This window comes from Centroberyx affinis, unplaced genomic scaffold (assembly GCF_046629955.1).
Source record: "Centroberyx affinis isolate AG114_WGS23_722 - 3 ecotype Tasmania unplaced genomic scaffold, CSIRO-AGI_Caff_v1 ptg001037l_1, whole genome shotgun sequence".
Taxonomy (NCBI): domain Eukaryota; kingdom Metazoa; phylum Chordata; class Actinopteri; order Beryciformes; family Berycidae; genus Centroberyx; species Centroberyx affinis.
Window position 1 is genome coordinate 38363 of NW_027279594.1, and position 24314 is coordinate 62676.

Consider the following 24314-nt stretch of genomic DNA (forward strand, 5'->3'; position numbering starts at 1 on the left):
AACGGGCTTTCATTGATCATTACCTTCGACTGAGCAAGGGTTGACACTCTGGACCCATCATGGAGTCGGGAAAGGTAAGGTAATTCTTCACAAACACATTCTTTACAAAAGATGGCACATATTTTATCAATTTCATACCAAACAATGTGAGTACTTTTTGCAACCAGATGGTTTTTCTTGGGTTTTACATGTTGGCACAACATTGCTGTGACATGAGGCTTTAGGCACTCAGAGGGTCGCACATACTGCAGAGACCTCCTGACAAAATAAGCAGCTTATTAGCATATTATTATGTTAAAGGGTTTGGTTCTTTATCCACAAACGGTGATTTCTTTCTTTTATGTTTGCATTTAAGGTAATAAATGTTATCATTTCTGATTCATTCAAATCAAATACAAGTCAAATTAAATTATCAAATGAAATACATTTTATTTATAAAGCATTTTTATGTAACAAGTTTCTCAGAAATAATGCACAAAGCAGTGATGAAACTCACTTCACTGTGGGAGTCCGTCAATAGAGTAGATTTAGAGTAGTTTTTCTTGAAAATAATAGTACATATTGTGTTTCTTTGACGTATGAGTTTCTAGCACTGCAGACCTGTGTGTGTGTGTGTGTGTGTGTGTCTGTGTGAGCACACACATCTCTACATGCACTTGTACATGTGTGCGTCTGTATTTGTGTGAGTACATTTTGTGTGCATTTGTGTGAATGTTTACACACTTATGTGCTTGCGTGTACATGTGTGTGTGTGTGTATTTGTGTGTGTGTGTGTCCATGCATTCATGTGTGTCTTTATCATATTGATTACCCTTCACTCTGGCAGCAGCTAACAGGTACTCTGGCCCTGGCTGTGTCCACGGCAGCTCTGGGGTCCCTGCAGTATGGCTACAGTCTGGGAGTCATCAACGCTCCTCAGAAGGTAGGCGCTCCTTATTGGTCACTATATGCATTCTGTCCTGCTCAATTTTTTTGTTGAGTCTCCCCTCCGGCAAAAGGCTGCGGCCTATCAAGACCAAAACCTCACGCCATCAGAATCTATTTAATTTATCATTTTGTACATTTTTATATACGTTCATATTTTCTAGTGCTATTCTCATTTTTAACTGCTATAGTACTGCTTATATGCTTATTGCCCACTGTCTATTGTTTGTGTCTGTATATTGCACTGGATGCCACTTTACTGTTATTGTTTTTGTCGAGTCGAGTCGAGTCGAGTCGACTCGACTCGACTCGACTTTAGTTAGACAATGGAATTATTTCATTACAACCCGCAGCAGAGAATTTTTGCTGTCTAATATCTAATTAATCATTAATCAATCTAGTCAATCAAATAAACTTAAATCCTAATATCAAAGTTCAGCTCAGCGCAGTTTACCTGACAATTATTAAATGCATGGTATATCAAAGATGAAACAATGAAGACTTGTTTCCATTTAGGCCTTTCATTTAAACAGGGGCAGAAGATGGTCACAGCAATCAATATTAGAAGCCTTTATACCAAAGAAAAAAAATATACTGTCAGTTGTTACAATCAAACATATTTCCATTGTTCTATAATTGAACTATATACATTTTCATTGTTTCTATATGTGACCGGAAAGAGAAGCCAGGTACATTAATTGACAGCGCCACCCTGGGAATTTCACCCAAAGAGTTCTTAACCCGAATGGAATTATATCCTTTCCCAAAAAGGAGCAGAGACGTAGTTTTCCAAGTATAAAACAATTACAAATTTATTTGGAATTACAACAGTTAAAACCTATAATACGGGGAGCTTAACACTCTATAAAATTGACAGAACCATACAGGTTACGACAACATAAAGGCCTCGAACAGCCCAGAGGAATGGTTGATTGCCTACAGAGAGGGTCTAGAGTACTAAGGATATCCCAGAGGGGTCAAGGCCACACGTGCGGGTTCACTACAAAATAGCACAGCAAAAGGGGAATAATGTAAAACTTAACACATGCAAACAGGTGACTAGGAAGGGGGAATTGCCTCTCTCTGCAGGACAATTGCTCCTCCACTCCTGGCAAGGCCGACCTGCAGCCAGAGGTTTAAAAGAAGGAAACACAGGCAGCTGGTTTGGGATGCAGTAACAATGGCTTATTGACAGAGTTGTTTCCTATATACAGTTTCAATCAAAAGAAACAACAATACACAGACAAGATAAAACCAGGCAAAACAGCAGCTGACAATCTAAGGAAACAGACAAACACAAAGGTGGTTAACACATGTCCACAGATTCAGAACCAATACCTCTAGAACTATTTAACCTCAGGGTTTTATCTTCACATCAGTGGAGGATAGACCTCTTGGGATTCTTAGGCTGGGGTGATTGCTCTAGGCCATGTCTTCATTCCCGCCTACAAACAATCAGTCATATAGTAGCAATTGGACATACACAGTAGTTCAGCATAGACCTTCTCTATCCAAAGATGCAAGTTACTCACATAATGTGCCAGAAACCATGCCCTAACCATTTCCAGACCAAGAGGGTGAGGGATGAGGGCAGCACAACCAAACAATCTAAAATGCCAAGCACTTATTAGGGGCCCCTACCTCTATGTAATGAGCAGCACCTGTGCTCTGTAATGGGTGTTAACCACTCTAGGGGCGGGCCAAAACCTGGCTACCGAATGGGCCAGCCCTCCAAGTGAGCCTGGCTACATATACCTACGATAATCCAAAAAATACAGTGTTAGCTGTTTTAGACAGCAAAATGTATTAATTGATAATAAATGTTATCATAAATACACCAGACATTTGTAAAAGAGATTCCCACAGAATGCATGATTTGCATACCTGCATGTGTGTGAACGTATTTTTGTGTGTGTGTCTGTCTTTTCATCTGTCTCTGTCTGTGCACACAGTCACAAAAAAACATATGTGCATCTGAGCGTGTGTGTAGGCAGCCCCTAACGTATAGTGCTGATCAACAAACATTCCCATGTCATAGGTCATTGAAAGGCATTATGGGCGATCCCTGGGAGTGTGGTCAGAGAACAGCACAGAGGAGGAAGAAGTGCTCCTGGAGGCGAGTGCACACCCTGCCGTGGTCATGTATTGGTCGTTGTCGGTGGCAATCTTCTCCATCGGCGGCATGCTCTCCTCCTTCCTGGTGGGATATGTGGGAGACCTGAGAGGGAGGTGAGGAAGAAATGAGAAGTGGAGAAAAAAGAGGGTAAGCAGGAGTAGGAATGAGAGCATGGTGGAAGAAGGAATGGAAGAGGGAAATGAGGTAAGGAGTAAGGAGAGGAGAGATGGAGGGGGAAAAAAACAGAGGAAAATAAGGTGGGAGAAAAAAGGTAAAGCAGGGAGAAAAGGAGAGGGGGGGAGAAGGAGTGAGTGGTGAATTCTTGGTGGACATGATAAGAGACCTGAGAAGAAGTTAAGGAGGAGGAGAAAGAGGATAGACAACAAAATAAATGGGAAAAGAGGTTGGTGATGAGGGGAATGAGGAGAGAGAAAAATGGAGAGGTAAGAGTGAGGAAGTTGCGCTATGGAGAAAAATCAGAACGTTCCAGTGTGTGGAAATTAAACCATCTTTTTTAGGATCAATATGCAATACTGCCATGGTGTCAGAGCTATAAATGCCGTGATCCATCATCTGTCTCTTTCTCCCTCTGTCATCTCTCTCTCTCTCTCTCTCTCTCTCTCTCTCTCTCTCCCAGGGTGAAGGGGATGTTAGTGGTCAATGTCCTGGCTGTAACTGCTGGACTGCTGATGGGATTGTGTAAGATGTGGAAACCTCACATCATGGTCATCTCAGGCCGCGCTGTCATGGGCTTTTACTGTGGTACAGTAAAACACACATTAATACCCTCAGTTCATATTCACATAATTTAAATTGTTAATCATAATGTGCATGGGATACGCTACATGAGACAAACTGTCCTTGATGTGGAGACAGTATGATGGCTTTAAAAAACGTAAAATAATTTACCATACACACATGTGTATGCAGCCTTCTACAAGTTGCAGAAGGCTTATTAACTTTAATTGCAAAAGAAAGTCTGTAATAGTCTGAGTATAAAATCAAATATCGATTTGAAGTGTAATTGCTAGATTTGTATTAAAATGAATGTGTTTTACAATTGTTTACTTACATATGCCCATATTCTGCATGGCTGTATTGGGACAATGTTTGTGCCAAAAAGGCATATTTCACTCTTTTGCCATTTTAAAAAAAGTTAACAAATATAAGTCAGCTTAAATTGTAGCAGTATTGTTTTTATAGTAATGCTCAATCTGATAACACAAAAAGTTACAATATTGTGCTTAGTATGTGATAACGGCAGCTGATCCAAGTTTGATCAAAATTTGTTTTGGCTCTCCTGTAAAATCTACTATAACGCACTTACGCCCCTTTGGCTCCAAGCCCTCGATATATGTACAACAAATATTTCGATTTTTTTTTAGAAGATATAAAATTATGTGTGCACATAGCCATAAGATTATATAAAAGTAAACAAACACATATATGCAGAGACGTCAGTTACAGTCATAAAATTATAGTCAATGTATTATACAGTGTACAAAATATACTGTACTTATAGTGTACTTAAGTATAGTGTACTTCCCTAATATTAAGTTGCATCCCCTTTTGCACAACCCCAGTTAGCCTTTTTCTCTTCCCCTTTACCTACAGCTCCCCTTCATGACTGTGTTGGAAGATAATTATTTAATAGGGGAAATCAATAAGGGGTCATAACTTTCACCTGGATCCACATGTGCAGTCTTTTTCACTGACAGAGCAGGGCCTGTTTTGCACGCTGCATGTACATTTAGAGTCAGTTAGCCCATGCTGTGTGTGTTTCAGGACTGACGTCTGGCCTGGTGCCGATGTACATTGGAGAGATTGCTCCCAAGGCTTACAGAGGGGCTCTGGGCACATTACACCAGCTGGCTATAGTCATTGGCATCCTAATCAGTCAGGTGAGCTGCACACACAGACACACACACACACACACACACACACACACACTATGCCTCTGAAAATGACACATTCATTCCACATCTCTCCCTTGTATGGATGTGACAGATATCTTATATCATTCAAACATCGAATGGCATCTTTACTTACTGGATTTGATGCATTCCCAGTTGAAACATTAATATAATGCAATGAGGGACCATTAAAAAGTCTAAACCGATGGAATATGAGTCAGGGAGAGAAAGGCAATTTTATTTGATGGGAGGGGTGCGGAGGGGCGGGATTGTTTTATTGGAAATTTATATTTACGCCTACTAGTGCAGCATGAGGTCACCATGAAAGATACTCTGTTTTCCAGGAAGTAAAAGTAATGGGGGTTCATATTACCATGTTTATACTGTGTGTGTGTGTGTGTGTGTGTGTGTGTGTAGGTGATAGGCTTGGACTTCCTGCTTGGAAATGACGATATGTGGCCCCTGTTGCTGGGTCTGTCTGGGGCTCCGGCGGTGTTACAATCCCTGCTGCTGCCCCTGTGTCCTGAGAGCCCGCGGTACCTCTACATCAAACTGGGCAAGGAGCAGGAGGCCCGCAAGAGTAACACACTCACACACTTTGTCTCCTCCTCTGTCTCTCTCTAGCACTCTCTTTTTCAAACACACACACACACATACACATACTCACATTCAGAAATGCACGTGCACACATATACACACATACAGAGCCTTGTGAAAACACATGTACAAACAGAGATACAGAAATATCCTGTACCTTTTAAACACACACATTAGTCATTTCTACACACACTCTCCGTCCTATCCTCCACCCCGCTGTGTTTTGCTGCAGGTCTGCGTCGTCTGAAGGGGGAGTATGACCCGACTCCTGATCTGGAAGAGATGAGGAGAGAGAAGGAGGAGGCGGAGAAGGAGGCCAGGGTCTCCATCCTTTCTTTGGTAGGTCCCTATGGAGGAGATCATAGAGGGTCAGCAGAGATATCCAAATGCAAATGTAACTATTGTCCAATGTTATATTGCTCAATATTTCAAGCATGCAACTGATTATAACTAAAATATTTGAGTAACTTTAAACTTAAAATGTAATAGGGAGTTTTTCTTCAATGCCAGCGATCATTTTGTAGGAGTAATGTTTTTAAATGATGGATATCTTATTTTGGAATAAAAACTTCGACTGAGCCACCAGAACACCCCAATTACACTATAACTACTATGGTGCTGAGCAATCTTTATCCATGCAGCTTAGCATTCTTCCTCAGGGTGGGCAGAGGCACCCTGTCAATGGTCCAAGTTAATCAGTAATCATATTACTGATTAGGATACGGCAACTATCACAATCTCATCTAATGACTCAAAGACAGTTAACATCTTGAATCATTACTTAATTAGGTAATATGTCACAGGCAAGTTGGCAAGTTGTCACTGGAACAGTGCATGCATGCTTAGTTGACTTTCCCCGGATAAATAAAGATTTAAAAAAAGCAGAGTGACAGGAAAGCTAGGAGAGAGAGAATACGTTCAACACATACATACATACATACATACATACATCATTGCAAGTGCATGCTGGCTGTGAGTTTTAGCCCTCTGTTAATATCCACTTTACTGTATATTGTGTTTGTATTCTCTCCTAGATCCGCTCCTCTGTCTACAGACAGCAGTTGTTCGTGGCGCTCATGATGCACCTCTCCCAACAATTCTCTGGCGTAAATGCTGTGAGTGGAAAATTTGCTTTCTCCCTGCCTCTTTCTATTCAGTTCAGTTCAAGATGTTTTATGGCATGATAAGATGCTAAGATTGTCCTTTGATGGTCAGAGAAAAAGTTCACATTAGCAACACATCTCAACATCTCTTTATTAAAAGAAAACTGATGGAAAATTAGTGTTTATGTGCATAAATGGATAGCAAATAAGATTTGTGTTGCTCTGCTGTACAGCTGTATTTACTTTGCTGTCAAGCATCACAAACAGTAATCAGCCACAGGGCATTTTATATCTTTATATATCACTCTATGAGCAGAGCGGATTAGTTTGTGTGTTAATGGATAGTTCTCAACAAGATGGAAAAATCAATGTTTGTTTTGGTCCCTCAGATCTTTTATTACTCCACGGCTATCTTCACCCGGGCTGGTGTCAGTCGCCCAGTGTATGCCACCATAGGAGTAGGAGCCATCAACACCATCTTCACTCTGGTGTCTGTGAGTAGCTACACACACATGCCCCCAGATACACTCAGACATGCACAATCAGATGCACACACAAACACAGAGACACATAAACACACATTTACACACCACACATACAAATAAACATCATGTAAGTTCTCTTTGTTTCATATTTACACACACACACACACACACACACAGGCTTACAGATGAACTGTGTGTGTTCCAGGTTGCTCTGGTGGACAAGGCTGGAAGGCGTACTCTGACTCTGGTTGGTCTGGGAGGGATGTGCTGCTGTGCCATCGCTATGACAGTGGGCCTCAAACTTCAGGTTTGTCCAATCAGGCTTCAGAGCCACTGTCTCCACTGTCTGTCAACCAATAAAGCTGAACCTCCCTCCACTAATGGGAATGCCCCAGTTTTCATGGCCTGGTCTGCAATGGTTTCCTCTGTTCTCTGACACTTGTAAGATAGGAGCAGCTCACTGTGACAAATTCTTTTATCAACTTCTGTCTTTTAATATCATGTGTTGACACCACATCTGTGTGTATAGTTTGAGACAGCACATATTTGAAGTACTTTTCAACACATCTAAGGATAGTAATGTGCGTGTGCCACTTACCACTGCCAACCCACTCCACACTCAAGCTGCCTACTCCCTCTCCCGTACTGAGGACAATGTGGCTAAATACATCGTGGCCGCTTCCACTCACCCCAGACTGTCCGTCACTGCCACCCAGGTGAGAAGGGAGCTGGGGAGGCTGCACACAGGCAAGGCAGTGTGCTCTGATGGCATCAGCCCCAGCTCAAAGCCAGCTAACAGAGGTGTTCTAGCACCTCTTCAACCTATCGCTGAGGCTGGAGAGGGTGCCTGTTCTTTAGAAAAATTCCTGCATTGTCACAGTTCCTAAAATGAAGGACTCCCTGGACCACCTCCAATTTGCATCCCAGGCCCATATAGGTCTGAAAAATACTATTTTATACTTGCTCACCAGGGCCTATTTCAATCTGGAGAGGCCTGGAAGCATGGTGAGAATCATGTTCCTTGACTTCTCCACTGCTTTCAACACCATCCAGCCCCTCCTGCTGGGGGAGAAGCTCAGAGCGATGCAGGTGGACAACACCATGGTTTCCTGGATTACTGACTATCTCACAGACAGGCTGCAGCTTGTCCGCCTCCAGAGCAACATGTTGGACATTCTGCAGAATAACACAGGGGAACTCCAGGGGATTGTACTGTCATCTTTTTAGTTCACTTTCTACACCTCGGACTTCAGATTCAACTCTGATGAGTTTTATCTGCTCTTATTCAACCCCTATCCCTCCAGTAATTCAAAAAACAACTTTTAAATCAGCTGGGTCAGTAACAAGGTCATCTATCATGCTAGCAGGCACAGGGCCTGTGGGCTTGAGACCAGGAATAACTCACTATGACTACAGGAGTCAGTCTTTGATATCCTGTAAAACACCTGAAACAATTTCATATTTGTTCCACTACAAGGGAATGGGACAAATAGCATTGATACATGAAGCTGATTTTAAGGGACCAGGAAACCATCCTGATGGGAAATTGTTTCTCTTGACTAATATACTCTTCCCTCCAGAACTTGTACCCACAGATGAGCTACGTCAGCATGTCGGCTATCTTCCTGTTCGTGTGTTTCTTTGAGATTGGCCCTGGTCCTATTCCATGGTTCATAGTGGCTGAGCTGTTCAGCCAGGGACCTCGGCCGGCGGCCATCGCTCTAGCTGGCTGCTGCAACTGGACCAGCAACTTCATCATAGGCATGACCTTCCCATACATAGAGGTAGGCAGTAAGGACGCACATACATGCCGTAAGATTGTGCAAGCCCATGTCCACACACAGACACACGCACAAAAACAAACCCACTGTCCGTCCTGACCTGTGGTGTTTTTTTTCCAGGCTTGGTTGGGGAGTTATGTGTTCATCCTGTTTGCTGGGATGCTTTTGGGCTTCACGGTGTTTACTTTCCTTCGGGTCCCTGAGACCAAGGGCAAAACCTTTGAGGAGATCGCTGCTGTCTTCCAGAAGGGAAGGAAAAAGTTGCCGCTGAGCCCCAAAGACGATACTGAACTGGAGCAACTCAAAACAACCACAGATGCTTGAGACAACGTGTGTGTGTGTGTGTGTGCGTATCTGTGTGTCTGTGTGTGTTTGTATTACTATAATTATGAAAACCAGTTTCAGTTCTAGACTTAAAACATTAGGACCTTTTGAAGAGGTGAGGACATATTGGATAATCCTCACCTTGAAAAAAAAGACAATTTGAAGGTTAAGTTTAGGGTTAAAATTACAGTTATCAAAACGTCCAGGTAAAGTGGGGTTAAAGTTAGGCATGTATTAGTTATATTTAAGGTTAAGGTTATGGAATGAAGTAAATGAATTAACAATGAATGCTGTCAATGAAATGTTTTCATAATTGTAGTAAGATAAACTGTACTGTTGCTACCCAGGCAATCCTACACAACATTATGCAGGCTTTTAACACTGAACATTACAGACACTATCAAGTTTTAGATATCTGGAGATTTGTTTACATGTCATTGGACCATATTTTGGCTTGATGACCCCAAAGATATAAGCTTTTGTTGCAGTATTGACAGTGACAGTCTACTAACTAACTGGAGGAATTGATTACAGTATGGGAGCCACTTGAAATGAATGAAATATTTCTGTTTGCAGAACCCTAACAAAAAATCACAACAGTATTCTTATAATAGACCTATAAGAACTTAAAGTGTGTTTAGTACTCAACAATGAGTTTATAGTGACCATATTGTACCCAATGGCATATTGAATTACTATAGGATTTTCTGTGGTATGTTTTTTTAGTAGCTGCATGATATTTAAACGTTTTGTATAACAAATATTTGCATAGTATGCTTCTAAAATTTGGATATAATATTGGATTGCTATAGTTCTTTTCCGTAAGGGAAGAATCTACACAAACTATGTATCAGACAAATAAAGCCTTTGAAATAAAATCTATATCTAATCTAAAAAGCTAAAAAAAAAAAGCATTGATATGTTTTTATTGAGCTAAATATGCAGGTACGGAGAGTGGACTCTTTAATGGCCTTCTCACATTCCTTCATCACAACCCTGTCTGGCCGGTGACTAGAAGATCCACTCAAAGCCCGATCCAGAAGTGCAGAGAGCAGCCAGATGGCAGTGAATGTTTAACCCATGCCAGAGGAAATTAAGTAGGCTTACAGACAGGTCTATTTACCCAAAGACACAGTCCCTCTGACACAACCCCCAGCAACGCCCCCGGACAAATTCAACACTAATTACAAGTTGGCTGTGTCAACTCTTCTCCGTACACAGAGGACTATTGCTCTGAGCTAAACAGACATGAGTTAACAAACATCTGGAGACACGGCAAACGTGTGGTGCCTTTTTTCATCCTCAACAGTAAAAAAGAGAACCAGTTGAGGCATGTATGAAGTGAACCATCTCAGTTCTCCCATGTGCTCTTGTCCTTATAGAGACTGGAAGAACTCATCGTGTTACAGCAAAGTACTTATCTACCAGATAGACACATGGATAGAAATGGGGGGGAAAGGACGTGACTGGAGAGAGAGACTCCCATTAACGGCAATGTTAAAATTGACATTTTCTGTACCTTCATACTGATGTGTTCACAACTTTTTGTATTCTGATAGCACATACGACATCTTACCACATATTTTGTAATTGTGCATGACTGCCAAATTGCTGGAGTCGATTCAGACTCTGATTCTCATTGCGGGAGTCGCTGGAATCGACTCCTTGACTCCCACAGATGAATTGACCTAAAGCTAATTCATGCTAATTAAGAAATCTGAATAATATTGCAAGAGCAGTAATAATTCTGCACTAATTTACCTAAAATAAATGTAGCCATTTTACCCATTGCTGCTTGCACAGCAATAATCCCATTTGGGATTATTTCAAATTTAATGATCTGGGCTGTTGAGTCTGCTAGTGCATTTCATTTGTGCAGCGTAAAACCAAGTGGCCCCAAATTTAAATTACTTGACCATGTATAGAAAAATGAATGTACTTTTTTTTTTTTTTTAAGAATTTAGGATTTATTGTTTGTATTATGCAATAATTGTTGCAAACATATACATATACATATACATATACATATACATATACATATACATATACATATACATATACATATACATATACCTGTTCTGACCTTTTTTTTTTTAATTCCACCCCAGTCAAAAATATAAAAACTATAACTGAAACTAATAACCCCCCCCCAAAAAAAGCTTAAGTAAAACTAGCAAACCCACCCAAAACTCATGAAAAATCCGAAAATAAACCTGATCATCATGATAGATGATGGTGTGCTACATTACTGGACAACGATGAGAACCCCTTCCTTCCCCTTGCTTATAATGCCCCCATTAAATGGTACAAATGGTTGATACAAATCCACCATCTGTATGCTGATAATAGGTGCCCATTATATCCACAAGTGGTCACGGTTTTTTCAAAAGCACACAGCGGCTTCAGCGTTAGGCCACTTTTACCCTCTTGTAATACACGTGTCTTAGCCTACCCTCTCAGTCCACACAAAGGCTGATGGATAAGTGAAGTGAATATGAGAAGTTTGAAATCAAAATGATTTTGCCATAAAGAAAATACCAGACAGTTATTGTAATGTTATGTAATGTTGAAAACATACTGAGTCTACTGTCATGATAGATTATTGCTTTGCAATGCAATTACCATCTTGTTAGAATTGTGTATAATTATCCAGGCCCTGATATAGGCCTATGTGCTTGGTAAACAAGCTTTTTGGCTGCTGGCAAGGTAAATTATCATTGACTATTACTGGCAATAGTGAGAACCCCTTCCATTCCCCTCAATTCCTGGTTGAATTCAACTGCTGTCTTATGTGCAATATATGGAAATATTGAAATTACAACTTCTGGCTAAAAAATACATTTAAACATCAAATATGTGTCTGATATATGCATTTGCTCTTCTTCATTCTGCGGCTGCAACACAACGTATCTCTGTATCACATTTCTTTTCCAAAATAAAACTTACAAACTCAGAGGCAGGGAGATCCAGAGATACACAGGGATGTAGAATTTCTATAGAAATATTAATTCCAATACTGTTTCCCTACATGTAGAGTTTTGCAAAACGACACTTTGGCTACAAAGAAATGCTCTGAACTCTGTATGTAGGGCAGAATTAGGCCAACATCAAGTCATAATCAACAATAAAATCACAAAACATCAAATCGTATAATCGTTGAAAAAACAACAACCCCCACGCCTACCACTATGAAGAAGGGTCCCCTCAGTCAGTTCCCTCGTGACTGATACAAAAATGAGGATATCCTTGTCAAGAGACAGTCAGTGAACACAGCTTGACCATAGAGACAGGCTGTCTTACATAGACCTTGTGCTTTCTCTGCTCCCAGAGAGGGGGAGACAAACAAAATAGCACTTCTTGACCTATTGTAACTATGAAAAACCATGACTGAAACGTAACTTTCAAAAATTCAAAATAAAATTTAGCAATGTTGAAAACCTTTCCCCTAATAAAAATCGAACCTACAAAATATTCTAGGACAGTGGTTCTCAAAGTGGGGTCCGGGGACCACCAGGGGTCCTTGAGGGGGTTCCGGGGGGTCCCCAGCAAACTGATGAATTGTTGAAATCAGCATTATTTCATTTATAAGAAGTTAACACATTTAGAGAATGTAGAAGAATGACTGGTTTGATCTTAGTTTCAATGTCATCTCTCTACCTACAATACAGATAGTCATGGAATTCTGGACAAAATCATATCTAACAATAAAAATATTCTTTGATTTGGTCTGAGAGACAAAATCTCATCAAATGGGGGTCCGTGGCCCTAATGTGGACTAAATTAGGGGTCCTTGATATGAAAAAGGTTGAGAATCACTGTTCTAGGAGAAACAAAGAGTGTGTCACAGCAGCAAAATATGTTTTAACCTGTGTCAATTTAAGAAGGATAGTAACAATGGGAAATGTTAGCAATGTGGATATGTCCTTACATAAATTTGTCCACTGAATGATTGATTGGTCAATTGATTTGATATTAACCTCCATTTGTGGTGGTTAATGTCACAGTGTCATATCTACTAACTGAATCTGCTTATGCTTTTTTGCATGGGCTATAACTCATTTATATTTCATGCCAAATAAAGCACCTTTGAAAAGATACTGAAATTGACTTGATATGCAGGAGTGCAGATCGGGGTGCAGATCCACCACACCCATCCCAAATCCAACCGCCCATCCCACATTCGTCACCGAGGCCCCGGACCTGTCCTCCCTGTTCCTGCTGCAGTACAAAAGCCCTACGCATGCTAACTGACGCTCCCTTTTTGGAGAAAGGTAAGCGCAATGGGACTTCCTGGCATGTTAAAAGTTCTGACTGAATACTTGCTGTTTTGTGGTGTGGTGACGCCTTGTTAGATGTGTCAGTTTGAGACGCATTCGTCGTCGTGATTGATTAACTGAAAAATAACTTGTGCAACTAGCCAGGATGGTGTTCCTTGAGCAATGGAAATAAGTTGGCTCACTAGCTGAGCTAATGTTAGCAACGATGTCGTTAGCTAGTGTCACTGGGTGTGGGCGTACTAGCTAAACATGAAAGAAAAGCAAAAGGCACGAGGTGGTTGGAACCGGCAGCTAGCTTACTGTTTTAAGGTAGCATGTAAGCTATTCATCTGTCTGAATTGCCACGTAACCTAGCTAATGTTGTTGGATGATCAGGTAGCTAGCTTTCTAGCCGAATTTAGGTAACCATAGCTGTGATGACTCGGTGTAGTCAGTTAAATGGTAGGGTAACAATTTTATCTCGCTTGATAACTTGAAAGCATACAAAATAAGTTTTTAACGGCAGCAGCACCGTGAGAAAAACAAATTCAGCATATTGTCAAAACACTAGTTATTGGCTACTAGGCAAGCTAGCTAGTGTTAGACCATCTTGAACTATTGTTTGTACACAAAAGTGTTGACTAGCAAAGGTACAAAGTTGGGGCAAGAAATAATCGCCAAATGTCTATATTTATGCTGTGAGCTGCGCCATAGATTTAACGTGTTGGCTTTAGTTTGCAAACGTTAACATTTCCAGCGTCGATCAGACAACAAAGTCGGCAGTGGAGCTGTTAACTGTTAGCTAATCTCGGTCTCACCTTGATGGTTTGACATCTCGAGCTCAAATAATTTTCGCGGAATGTTTTCACGATGTGGACAACGACTGTTTTCTTGTATTTGAAGATGCACGAAAACCTAGTGTGACCACGTAAGCACAGCTTGTCTGAATAGGACACAAGGTGTTTAACACCTCTATTGCTGACAGCTGTTATGAGTCCACTGGTCTCATTCCCAGTCATATTGCTATAATCACGGTTTTAATGTAATAGCGGCTAAAGTAGACTAAATGGAAGTGTACTCACTCGCAATTCTAATCCAAAAATCATCTTTTTCTGTTAGTACCCCTTGTATACAGGAGTATTTACAAGTTAATGAATCTTGATGATGTTAACTCCTATACTGGGAAGTATTCTAAGTAATTTTAATGGCTACTACAGTTTGTGCTTGTTCTTGTGCCTTTGTGTTCATCTGGGTGATGTTCTGGAGCAGCCTGTGACCCATCATGGCAGACAACCTTGACAGCGAATTCCACTGTGGAGACTCTGGGGCCTCTACCACCTACCCCACTCAGTGCTCTGCCCTGAGGAAGAACGGCCATGTCATGCTGAAGGGACGTCCCTGTAAGATCGTTGACATGTCTACCTCCAAGACCGGCAAGCATGGGCATGCCAAGGTAAAACCTCCTCATGCTTACTTTGGAATGCATAGCCGAAGGCAATTTTGTGAATCAACCTAAAGCATTCCCCATTAACAAGTGACCCCCAATGTTCATTTGGCCTGGGGTCAGATTTCATAAGTAAAGGTGTGTTTTCCCAGGTTCACCTCATTGGGCTTGACATCTTTACCCAGAAGAAGTATGAAGATATCTGCCCATCCACCCATAACATGAATGTCCCACATGTTGGCAGAAAAGACTACCAGGTGAGACATCGCTATTGTCCCCCTTAGTGCAACAGTACATGGGCATTGGTAAAGGCCACACTTCTTTGACAAAGTAGTGAACAGCCTGGTTTCCATTTCAGGGGAAAAAATAAAAGATCATCAGTGCCACTGAGGTTTCTCTTAAATCATATCAGTCATTTACATTTTTGTTACCAACAGATTTTGTTGCTGCGCTTTAGCGCTATACAGGGATATTATAGATTGGATCCTCTATTGTAAACATTTTGCATTGGCCTTCTCTGGAAAAGCTGCTGATTATTCATTAATTTCCCCTCATGTTTTGGGTTTGACTGAACCAGTACCTGAAACTAATGGAGAAGGTGTAAGGAAAGGAGTGCACTCTTGATTGCTGGCTGGGTGTGTTACACATGTTTCAGAGTTGAGCTGTCTTCTCAGTGTTTGTGAAAGGAAATACAAGTTTTGAACTTGTTGAACAGGTTTCAGCTTGGCCAACAAGCAGTCTCTCCTTCACTGATTAGAGGCCTCTTTTGGGACCGTATGGCTGTAAGTTCTTTTGTCTGATAAACTAGAGAAACTTGTACCATGAGTTAGGGGCTATGAGGCCTAAATGCTGCCATCACGAGGCAGTGTGTTTTGACTTGGTGTTAAGTCCTCAAGCTCACTACACCTACCAAAGACTCATATGTGCTCTGTGCTTTCTCAGTGTGCCTTTTTTAAGTTGGTGTGCTTTAGCTGTTCTCTGCAGCTGCTCTGTCAGTACAGCTGCCACTCTCCTCTGTTACCTCAGCTCAAATCTGCATTCTGTTAAATTGGTCTTTTCTATGTTGGGTGAGAGCGATTAGGCTAAACCTTTTTAGACCTTTTCTGTGTGTAGCTTTAATTTTTTTATGGCTGCAATGATTACTCGACATAAATCGACCAATCAATTATGCAAATTCGGCAACATGGATTTTCATCATTGTCACATTATTTTCAAATGTTCAGGACAGGTTGTATACATGAAAGATGCATTTTAATAATGGTAAATGACGCAATGCACAAAAGAAGCACTAGGTGGCAGCACTGCTTAAACTGTCTAACTGATCAACATTCAGCACAGAGGTAAAGAGTTTCAAAACAAAGTCTTAGAGTATTTCAACTCTAAAGCCAACAATACAGCAGAATGAAACCCCTACAAAACAGAATGGCCTTCCACAGTAGCATTACACCAGCATTTGCAGCAAAACTATCCTGGAGCTGCATCTGCACCAGATAGTAGCTGGTGAGTATTTTTGTTGCCTGGCTATGAATGATGGAGTAGCTTGACTGCAGACCTGATTATGTGCTGATAGCTCTGGCTAGTCATGAGTTAACTACTAACCTGAGAGGATAACGATAACACAGCTCTTATCTCCACACTAAACGTAGCCTATTCATAAAACTTAGCCATCTGTGATTTTATTTGCCATCAAATGAATAGTTATGAGAAGAGTAGCTTTTTTCATTTTGAATGAAGGAAAATCACTCAAATGCAGTGTTAAGTTAGTAGTTAGTAAGTTAACATGGAAGACAATATTCTACCATAACATACAATTATGATGCATTACACATTTTAATTACGTTTAACATTTTTAGGGGCCGGGCAGCTCTGCTGCCGTATTTGCCAATGATGTTATTATTATTATTATTATTATTATTAGGGGCCAGGCAGCTCTGCTGCCGGTCCCTCTTGTATTTTCCAATGTTATTATTATTATTATTATTATTGTTCTGCTGCTTCTTCCCACAAGGAAATCTGCCTTCCCATGCATGAAAATAAACAAAACTTTGCACATAGGTCCAGTCCCATGCCAAACTTCCTCAACTGGAATTTGGGGCCAATAGTCCTGATGGTGGCGCTACAGCAACCGTCTAAAGTTCTAAACTTTGAAAATTTATTAAAAATCAGCCATATGTGCTACAGCTTTGCAACTTCAACCTCAATGTAGGCGCAAGTGTGAAGAAACTTTTGTAAACTTCAACGTAGTGCAAATTATGAAGTCCATCACTCTGTTTTTCTCAAAAACTCTAAAATTAATTAAACCTATCTCCTCCCACATTTTTTGCTCAATTGACACCAAACTTGCTACACTGCATCTTCAGACTGTCCTCCACAAACGACCCAGCCAGATTTATCAGTGCATCAAAATGTTTTACTGTAAACAGTACTGTAAACAGCTACTGCAAATTCTCGCTAAATACATCCAATGAATAAACTCCAATGTTTATGAAAATGAATGACAAAATTTTCCAGTCATGGTAGATTAAGTGTGTAAAATTTCAGAATTTTATCTCAAAAACTGAATTTTTGACTATTTTGAATTCTGCCCTCATGTAAACTATTGCAGTCAATGGAAATAGAGCATCTTTAAACATCAGTTTTTGGCTTATGGAGCAATCAATCTTTGTAAAAAATAAATTACAGACATCTCTACGTTGTCTAGATGAAGTATGCAAATTCTCAGAATTGTGTCTTGAATACTGAATATTTGACAGTAGTTTGAAATCTGCCTGTAAATGCATGGACAGCTGTTATCACGCACCCTGGTGGTTGCCTAAGTTCTAGTGTGAAGCCACTTCTAATTATTCCACTTCTCAGGTAGCTCAACACGATCAAGACTTGCCATTGGTGGCAAAGTTGTGAGTTCGATCCCCGGGTGCTTCAGAATAAACATGCTTATGTCTACTCAGGCATTGTGCTGTGTGGATTACAGACTCATGGGTTATTTGTTTCCTGTCTTCCTAGTAACAAACAAAGGTGTTTGGATGACCTTCTCCTCGGTTAGAAGCCTTGACAGATTGCATCCTCCACCTGACATGACAAGACATGAGAGCTCAGTGAAGCTTTGAGTTGCTTTGTTTTGTTTTTTGTTATGACTAATCAAGAAAATAATAATTTAATTGAAAAAAATAATCGCCAGACTAATGGATTACCAAAATACATACACCTGATCCAATTAAGGGCTACACACTTTCATGCTAGCCCTGTTCAGGTAGACATATTTCTATTGCTCAACCAATCATCATTAAGCCATTAATTGGATCAGGTCTGCAAGAGTAGAGCTGCATGTTTTTTATTGAATATTTTGCTGATCCTGTTTCTCTCTGCATTCTTTGGGTCTGTTGGCACTTTCAGGTATTGGATATCACAGAGGGCTTCTTGTCCCTGATGAATGACGTTGGAGAAATCAGGGAAGACATCAGGTTGCCAGAGGGTGACGTCGGCAAAGAGATTATGAAGAAGAACCAGATGGGGGATCAATTTTTGGTGAGTTTCTAGGCATGAGACGATACACTCAACCCACCATACAATATGTATCCCAATGCATATTGCAAGTTTAATCTACATATTATTTAATATTAAATCATGCAACTACAGTGTAATTATATTAACAAAAATACAATTTTGATCATTTTTCCTCATATGGTGCATGCTTAGGTTACTTTCTAGACCACTGTGATATTTTTCTTTAAGAAAATGACTGAACAACTGCACTATCGATGCATTAAAGAAAATTTAGAGAATTTTTCTCTTACAGTAAAAATGTTTAATTACTTTTTAGGCCAGTGTAACATTTTTCTTTAAGAAAATGAGAGTAACATGAAATCAAACCTCTGCAGTATCATATTTACACAAAATGTGTACTTTCTTTCTACATATTTACACAAAATGTGTACTTTCTAGACCAATGACATATTTTTCTTCAAGAAAATGAGAGTAACATGAAATCAAACCACTGCAGTATTTGGTGATGTCCTGTGCTCAGGGGGGATGACGAGGGAAATTCATGGCGCAAAGACTGCTGCAAAGTTATCTGGGGCATGTTCAATTGCCCCAAAACGTAGAAAAATTTAGCAAACAGGAAGTAACATTTTCCGGTTGAACAATATGTTTGCTCATAAAACCTCCTTGCGTTCGTCCCTGGCGTAATGAAGAATTTATTCCCATTTGATTTGGTATTAACTACAATAGCCTGACTTTTCACGGTAACAGTTAGCGATTTTTAAAATTGAAACTATGTCTTTGTGAGCTGTATTTAAAGGTTTTTAGCTTACAATTTGAGCCAATGACTTCGGGTTTGAAGGCTAAAAAGGATATGTCTGAAGTAGGAAAGTAATGGGAGTAGAGCAAACACATTGTTGATTTTGTCATTTTCATAGGATTTATTGACGATAAATGCATTTAAAAACACCAGCGTTATCCTTTTAAATCAGACTTGTCCAGAGAATTTTAATGTACATTAATGCTTACAGCCACGTTAAAGTAAGTATTTTTTGCAGATATTGGCAGTTGGCTATGGAAACAAAGTGTGTGTCTTACAACTCTTCAAATTGGCACAGTTGTGTTTGTTTCCTACAAAAATGCAGAATGTTGGTGTGAGGCAACTCTTTTGCGACTGGTCCCAGGTCTCATTTTCGCCTTTCCCTTCTCAGGCCACTGTGCTTACTGCTGTGGGGGAAGAGGCTGTAGTTGGCACCAAGGCCATGCTTTCCTAACCAGGACACATCTGGAGACCTCCACACTTCCTATCCTCCATTTTGGTTCTGAAGCCTCACCAAAGCTAACGGCCTTCACCCCACACCTCCACCAGTTTCCCTACTGGTCACCTGAAATCTGGAAGTGGACTGGGCCAGCCTGTTCCAACTGTACCTCAGGCACAGGGCTGAATGGCATTCTCTTCAATCACTGAAGTTCAAGCCTTACCCATCATAGCTTAACTTTGCAATGATTACGGTTCTTATTCTAGCGATATTCTAGCGTTATTGATCATAACATTCCTCTTAGACGGTATGGGTTCATGGGTTTTTTGTTTTGTTTTTTAAGTCTTAATCTGTCTGTGGTTTACTTTTTTTTTTTTTTTTTTTTTAATCATTCCCATTGTCCTGTGTCTTTCTATATGGGATATGTTTTACAGTTCTTGAGTTTATTGTGGGCATGTATTTTAAGGCTTATTTGTCTAGATGCTGTGCCTAGGCTTCAACTTAACACACCTCCACTCCCCCATCATTTTCTTTTCTGGTAGCTGACATTGCAGCTCCCAAGAGCTCCTGCTTTAATTGTCCCACGGTTCATTTAGACCCCCATATATACATATAACTTCAGTGATGGCCTCATAATGCCTTTCTGCCTTAGGCAATTAACACAGACACTCAAATGCACCCTTACATTTGACCAGTATACACACTCTTTAGCAGCCATGTGTCTGATCAAACGGCCACATACACACATTTGATTATTACCTCTGCACCTCAGCTGCAGGTTTTGCGGCCGACCTACTGCTCCAGCTAGCCAGGTCTCAAAAAGATGGGCCTTCTCTAGCAGGCGGCCCTGCTGCCTCACCTGTTATGAAGGGGAGCAGGCCTAGATGAGGGGGGAGGTGGGACAGTTTTCTCTACTATGCTATGAAACCTTTTCCTTTCACTTGAGGCCTTTATGATCTGACAGGTGTAAAGAAAATGATTTTGAAAGAACAAAAAACGCTGAACACCTCTTCAATTATTTTTAGTTGTCTAATTTTATCTTGCAACTTTTTGTCAAGAATTAAACCTTGCTCCATACCACTTCTATTTTCCTGAAGAGACGGATGATTTTGCGACTTCTAGGCATGCTCTTAACAGCAAGTTACCCCCGTGACTGTATGATGGAGCCAGACCTAGGTGGGGTTTTCCCTGGGAGTCATCCATGTCTCAGTGGGAGGGATGGCATGGGGGCCTGAAAAAAAGAATAGATGAGAGGGTTACTTTAATAAAACACCTCTTGAAAAAAGTCAATAGTTGTAGAAAACATTAAGGGAAGGGTGTGGGGGGGTGTCTGTAGAGCACAACATTTAGGGATTTTTAAGGGTTTTGTGCAGATTTCTTGATCTAACTGATGATTGTAGTTCAGATGGATGTCATCTAGTTGTACAGGTGTAGCGTTGAGTCCAATAGCGGACACTGTAATATTGACAGTGGAAAAGTGGACAGTGTTTGGTGTCCAGAATAATTACATGTTGGGAACTATACAGCAGTGGATCCCAATTCCAGTCCTTGGGACTGTGAGTACAGCTGTTTTTCCTTCTAGCCGTCTAATATGTAGACCTGGGACGCCAGGTGAATGCAGTTAGCTACCTGTTGGCATAGAAAACCAGCAGTACTGTGGGTCCCAAGGGCCGGTAGTTGGGAACCACTGTATTAAAGTGTACCATACATAGTAACCTAATGGCACAGTTCATGATGACTAATAATTTTGGCATGACTCTCTCCCTTCAAACAAGGGAAAAGAAAGCCTTTGACTTGCAGCTGAACATAGCTTTAATTCTGGACTTGGCTTTCTTAAATTATCTTAATCCTAAAATCATCTGAATGCTGAATTGTTAGTCAGTGGTGCAAAGAGAAACTGTGTGGTAAGAGGTTTCTGCGCTAAATCAGGCTTCCCTTAGCTCCCCACCCCTTGGACTCTGTGGACCAACCCTAGCAGAAGACAACATGGTCTTCCCTAAGCCATATCTATACTGTATTATTATGTATGTTCCCTCAGCTGTAGCCAAGGCCAGATGCAGAACAACACCTACTCCTTTCTCATCCCTAGCTTCCTCTTATTCAGCTGCTCTGCTCTGGCCTCTGTTATGTAGCTTTAGGCACTTCCATATGCCTGTCCAAGGTCCTAAACCCTGTCCTGTACTTTTTAAGTTTGTTACTTGGCGTCTCTCACAGGGGGACTGTGGGAATAGTCTTCATGACAGGGTTGCTGTGACCTCTGATTTGGTTTGAGACAATGTTTACACTGTAATGGAGACCCACCGGTCCAGGTTGGCCTCACATGCTGACCTAGGATCAGTGCCCATTGGGGATACAAATGCAAAAGGTCAGTGTCATGAGGTCAACCTCTTCTCAGGGCTCCAAACTGAGTGTTAGGAGATGTGTTACTGTAACAGCAACAGGAGTGACTGTAACAGAATGACAATGATTAGCACTGAGGTTTTCATCTAGCTTTGTTACGGTCTCATTGGCCTGTTGTACTCTGGTGTTGGAGAACAATGTTGTTGAAATGCCTATTTTCTATCATCTTGGTCTTCTCCAGCGCCTCATCAAGGTGAATGTCTGTTCTGTTTTTCTCTGTCTTCTTCCCTTACTCCACTTCATTTCTGTTTGAGGAAACTGGCTTATTTGTACGTATATACCACAGGTATATTATGTTAAAACAGAAATGGTTGTATTACCCAGGCTTGTATGCATTCTTGGTATATGCTAGGGATGGGGTATGAGGGGCACTCCTCCAACTTTGCACATGCATCCTTTTTCCTTGCCTCATTAAGGATATGAATCATTAGTCAGTCTATCTGACCTTGAGCAAGAGGGTTAGAATGTGCAGAGAGAAGGAACATGAAGATGCATGCTAAAAGATCTGGACCTGGGCCTTTCTCTACTCCATTCTAATTAATGTATGGCTACTATCTTTCTTAAGAATCACAACCCTTTCTGTTTGTTTCTATTGTGTAAGTAAAATAAAGTTCATCCTGATGTTACTGGCTACAAGAACCACCTCTCAGCTGATTTCTCCTCAAACCTGAAAAAAGTGCAGGGTGAACATGAACAGCTCTCATGAAAGGAGAGTGAAGAGACAAGAGCAGAGAAACATAGTATAGCCTTGAACCATAGACAATGAATGGGATACCTGCCGTATTTTGTGGAACTTTTACATCCAGATGAGCTTTATATTACATCAGTCAAAAACATGCTCACCATCTCGTACGCTCTAGTAAGAGGATTTGGATAGTAGCCTATCTCTTCTTTTAAAATTCTAATATTCTGTCCTATTTACTATAAGTATTATATCAGATGAAGACAACAAATGTAAGGTGGAGTCGGAATAGGTGCCTCATAATATGTGAGTAAAATATAGTTTTCTTGCGGATTGTTAACCAGAAAGTCTCAGAAGTTGTCAACCACCGCCACACATTTTAATTCCAAATAAATTGTCGGTCCTTCCCTCTTAATTTAAAAGCCTTTAGTCCTTTCCTAGAATACTAGAATCATGGCTGATAAACAACAAGACCTTTGTCCCACTGCTCAGACTAAAAAAAATACCCAGATCGGCCAGATGGTGGCACTATAACAAGCAACTTTACGTTTTGAACGGTAAGATCTACAATCAATCGACTCCACCCAGTCTCTTCATTCATCGTTCCAAGTGATGCCTTCAGGTTGAGACTTCAAGATCCACTGGTGGAGAACATTATAGCCACAAGAGGTCACTGATGCCCTCTGCTGTAGAAATGCTCAACAAAGCCTGCTGAATGCTAGACTGAAGTTTCTACACTTCCTAAATATCTTTGTATAGTTGTTGTCCCTATGGTAGTGGTGTTTGTGTGTGTGTGTGTGTGTCTCCTGGGTCTTTGTTATGTTCAGCTGGAGGAATGAAGCGTATGAGAATGAGACAGTAAGCACACATCAGTCATTGTTTATGTAGGATTTGTTTTTTTTCTTGCACACTAATTCAGTTTGAGAGCACCTGCTGTTAAAAGTGGGGAAATCTAAGTTGTTGCACTGTTCCAAGTTCAATGTAAATATTTGAAGTAAATTTTACTTATATTCAAGAATGTTTATACGAAAATATGTCAGAAAGCAATCTATACTATCGGATATTTTTGGAAGTTGATTTTATGTATTCTTTTCAGTAAAACAAACTGAACAACTGAGAGTTTATATATCATAGTGCAATTAATTCACAGCTAGACGGTAGGCTGCGGCACATTTGAGGTGGGTGGGGTGGGGTCGTCGCGGGGGTGCTGTAAATGTTCCTATATCATAAAAGGGGGGCCTGACAGAAAAAGTTTGGGAACCACCGGCCTAGGATGTAGAGAAGGAGCAGCGTAAACACTGGGCCTCATTCACGAACATGTATGGACAGGTTTCATCTTAAATTTTCGCTGGTAGGCTATGACCTTTTTCTTTGGTATGAGCAAAAATCAAGAGTAATTTGAAACGTCCTTATGGTCAAATTGACTCAAGGGATTTATTCATTCTAGGATTTGTATGGTTAGAGACTGGACATTTAATTTCAAATTAGTGATCAAAATTGATATAGTCATTAAAGTAAACATGTAAAGGCTATCTGAATGCAGTTAGTTG

At 40.6% G+C, this 24314-nt stretch overlaps 2 protein-coding genes across 4 annotated transcripts; both read left to right on the plus strand.

Annotated features, from left to right (window-relative positions):
• Positions 1-59: 59 nt before the first annotated feature.
• Positions 60-9243, plus strand: slc2a2 (solute carrier family 2 member 2). Of its 2 annotated transcripts, none has more exons than XM_071522861.1 (12): positions 60-74; positions 827-922; positions 2963-3153; positions 3678-3802; positions 4826-4941; positions 5371-5533; positions 5783-5889; positions 6585-6665; positions 7043-7147; positions 7344-7445; positions 8719-8922; positions 9040-9243. In XM_071522861.1, the coding sequence occupies exons 1-12, from the start codon at positions 60-62 to the stop codon at positions 9241-9243; spliced, it is 1509 nt and encodes a 502-aa protein (XP_071378962.1). The 2 variants fall into 2 exon arrangements, with proteins under 2 accessions (XP_071378962.1, XP_071378963.1); XM_071522862.1 differs by having other exon boundaries at positions 830-922.
• Positions 9244-13483: 4240 nt separating this feature from the next.
• On the plus strand, positions 13484-22721 carry LOC139647046 (eukaryotic translation initiation factor 5A-1-like). Of its 2 annotated transcripts, none has more exons than XM_071522863.1 (5): positions 13484-13514; positions 14769-14952; positions 15096-15200; positions 18337-18468; positions 19635-22721. In XM_071522863.1, exons 2-5 carry the CDS (start codon positions 14782-14784, stop codon positions 19695-19697), a joined length of 471 nt encoding a protein of 156 aa, XP_071378964.1. In that variant the 5' UTR covers positions 13484-13514; positions 14769-14781; the 3' UTR covers positions 19698-22721. The 2 variants fall into 2 exon arrangements, with proteins under 2 accessions (XP_071378964.1, XP_071378965.1); XM_071522864.1 differs by lacking the exon at positions 13484-13514 and adding an exon at positions 13547-13829.
• The last annotated feature ends 1593 nt before the right edge of the window (positions 22722-24314 follow it).

What these genes read in the sequence shown, in the direction of transcription:
- slc2a2 (XM_071522861.1), top strand. An exon ending in CCATCTTCACTCTGGTGTCT is followed by an intron (nt 7,148 to 7,343) that starts GTGAGTAGCTAC and finishes TGTGTGTTCCAG; the next exon opens with GTTGCTCTGGTGGACAAGGC. An exon ending in CAGTGGGCCTCAAACTTCAG is followed by an intron (nt 7,446 to 8,718) that starts GTTTGTCCAATC and finishes TCTTCCCTCCAG; the next exon opens with AACTTGTACCCACAGATGAG.
- LOC139647046 (XM_071522863.1), top strand. Translation starts at nt 14,782, where the DNA reads ATGGCAGACAACCTTGACAGCGAATTCCACTGTGGAGACTCTGGGGCC. An exon ending in TTGGCAGAAAAGACTACCAG is followed by an intron (nt 15,201 to 18,336) that starts GTGAGACATCGC and finishes TGGCACTTTCAG; the next exon opens with GTATTGGATATCACAGAGGG. An exon ending in AGATGGGGGATCAATTTTTG is followed by an intron (nt 18,469 to 19,634) that starts GTGAGTTTCTAG and finishes TTCCCTTCTCAG; the next exon opens with GCCACTGTGCTTACTGCTGT.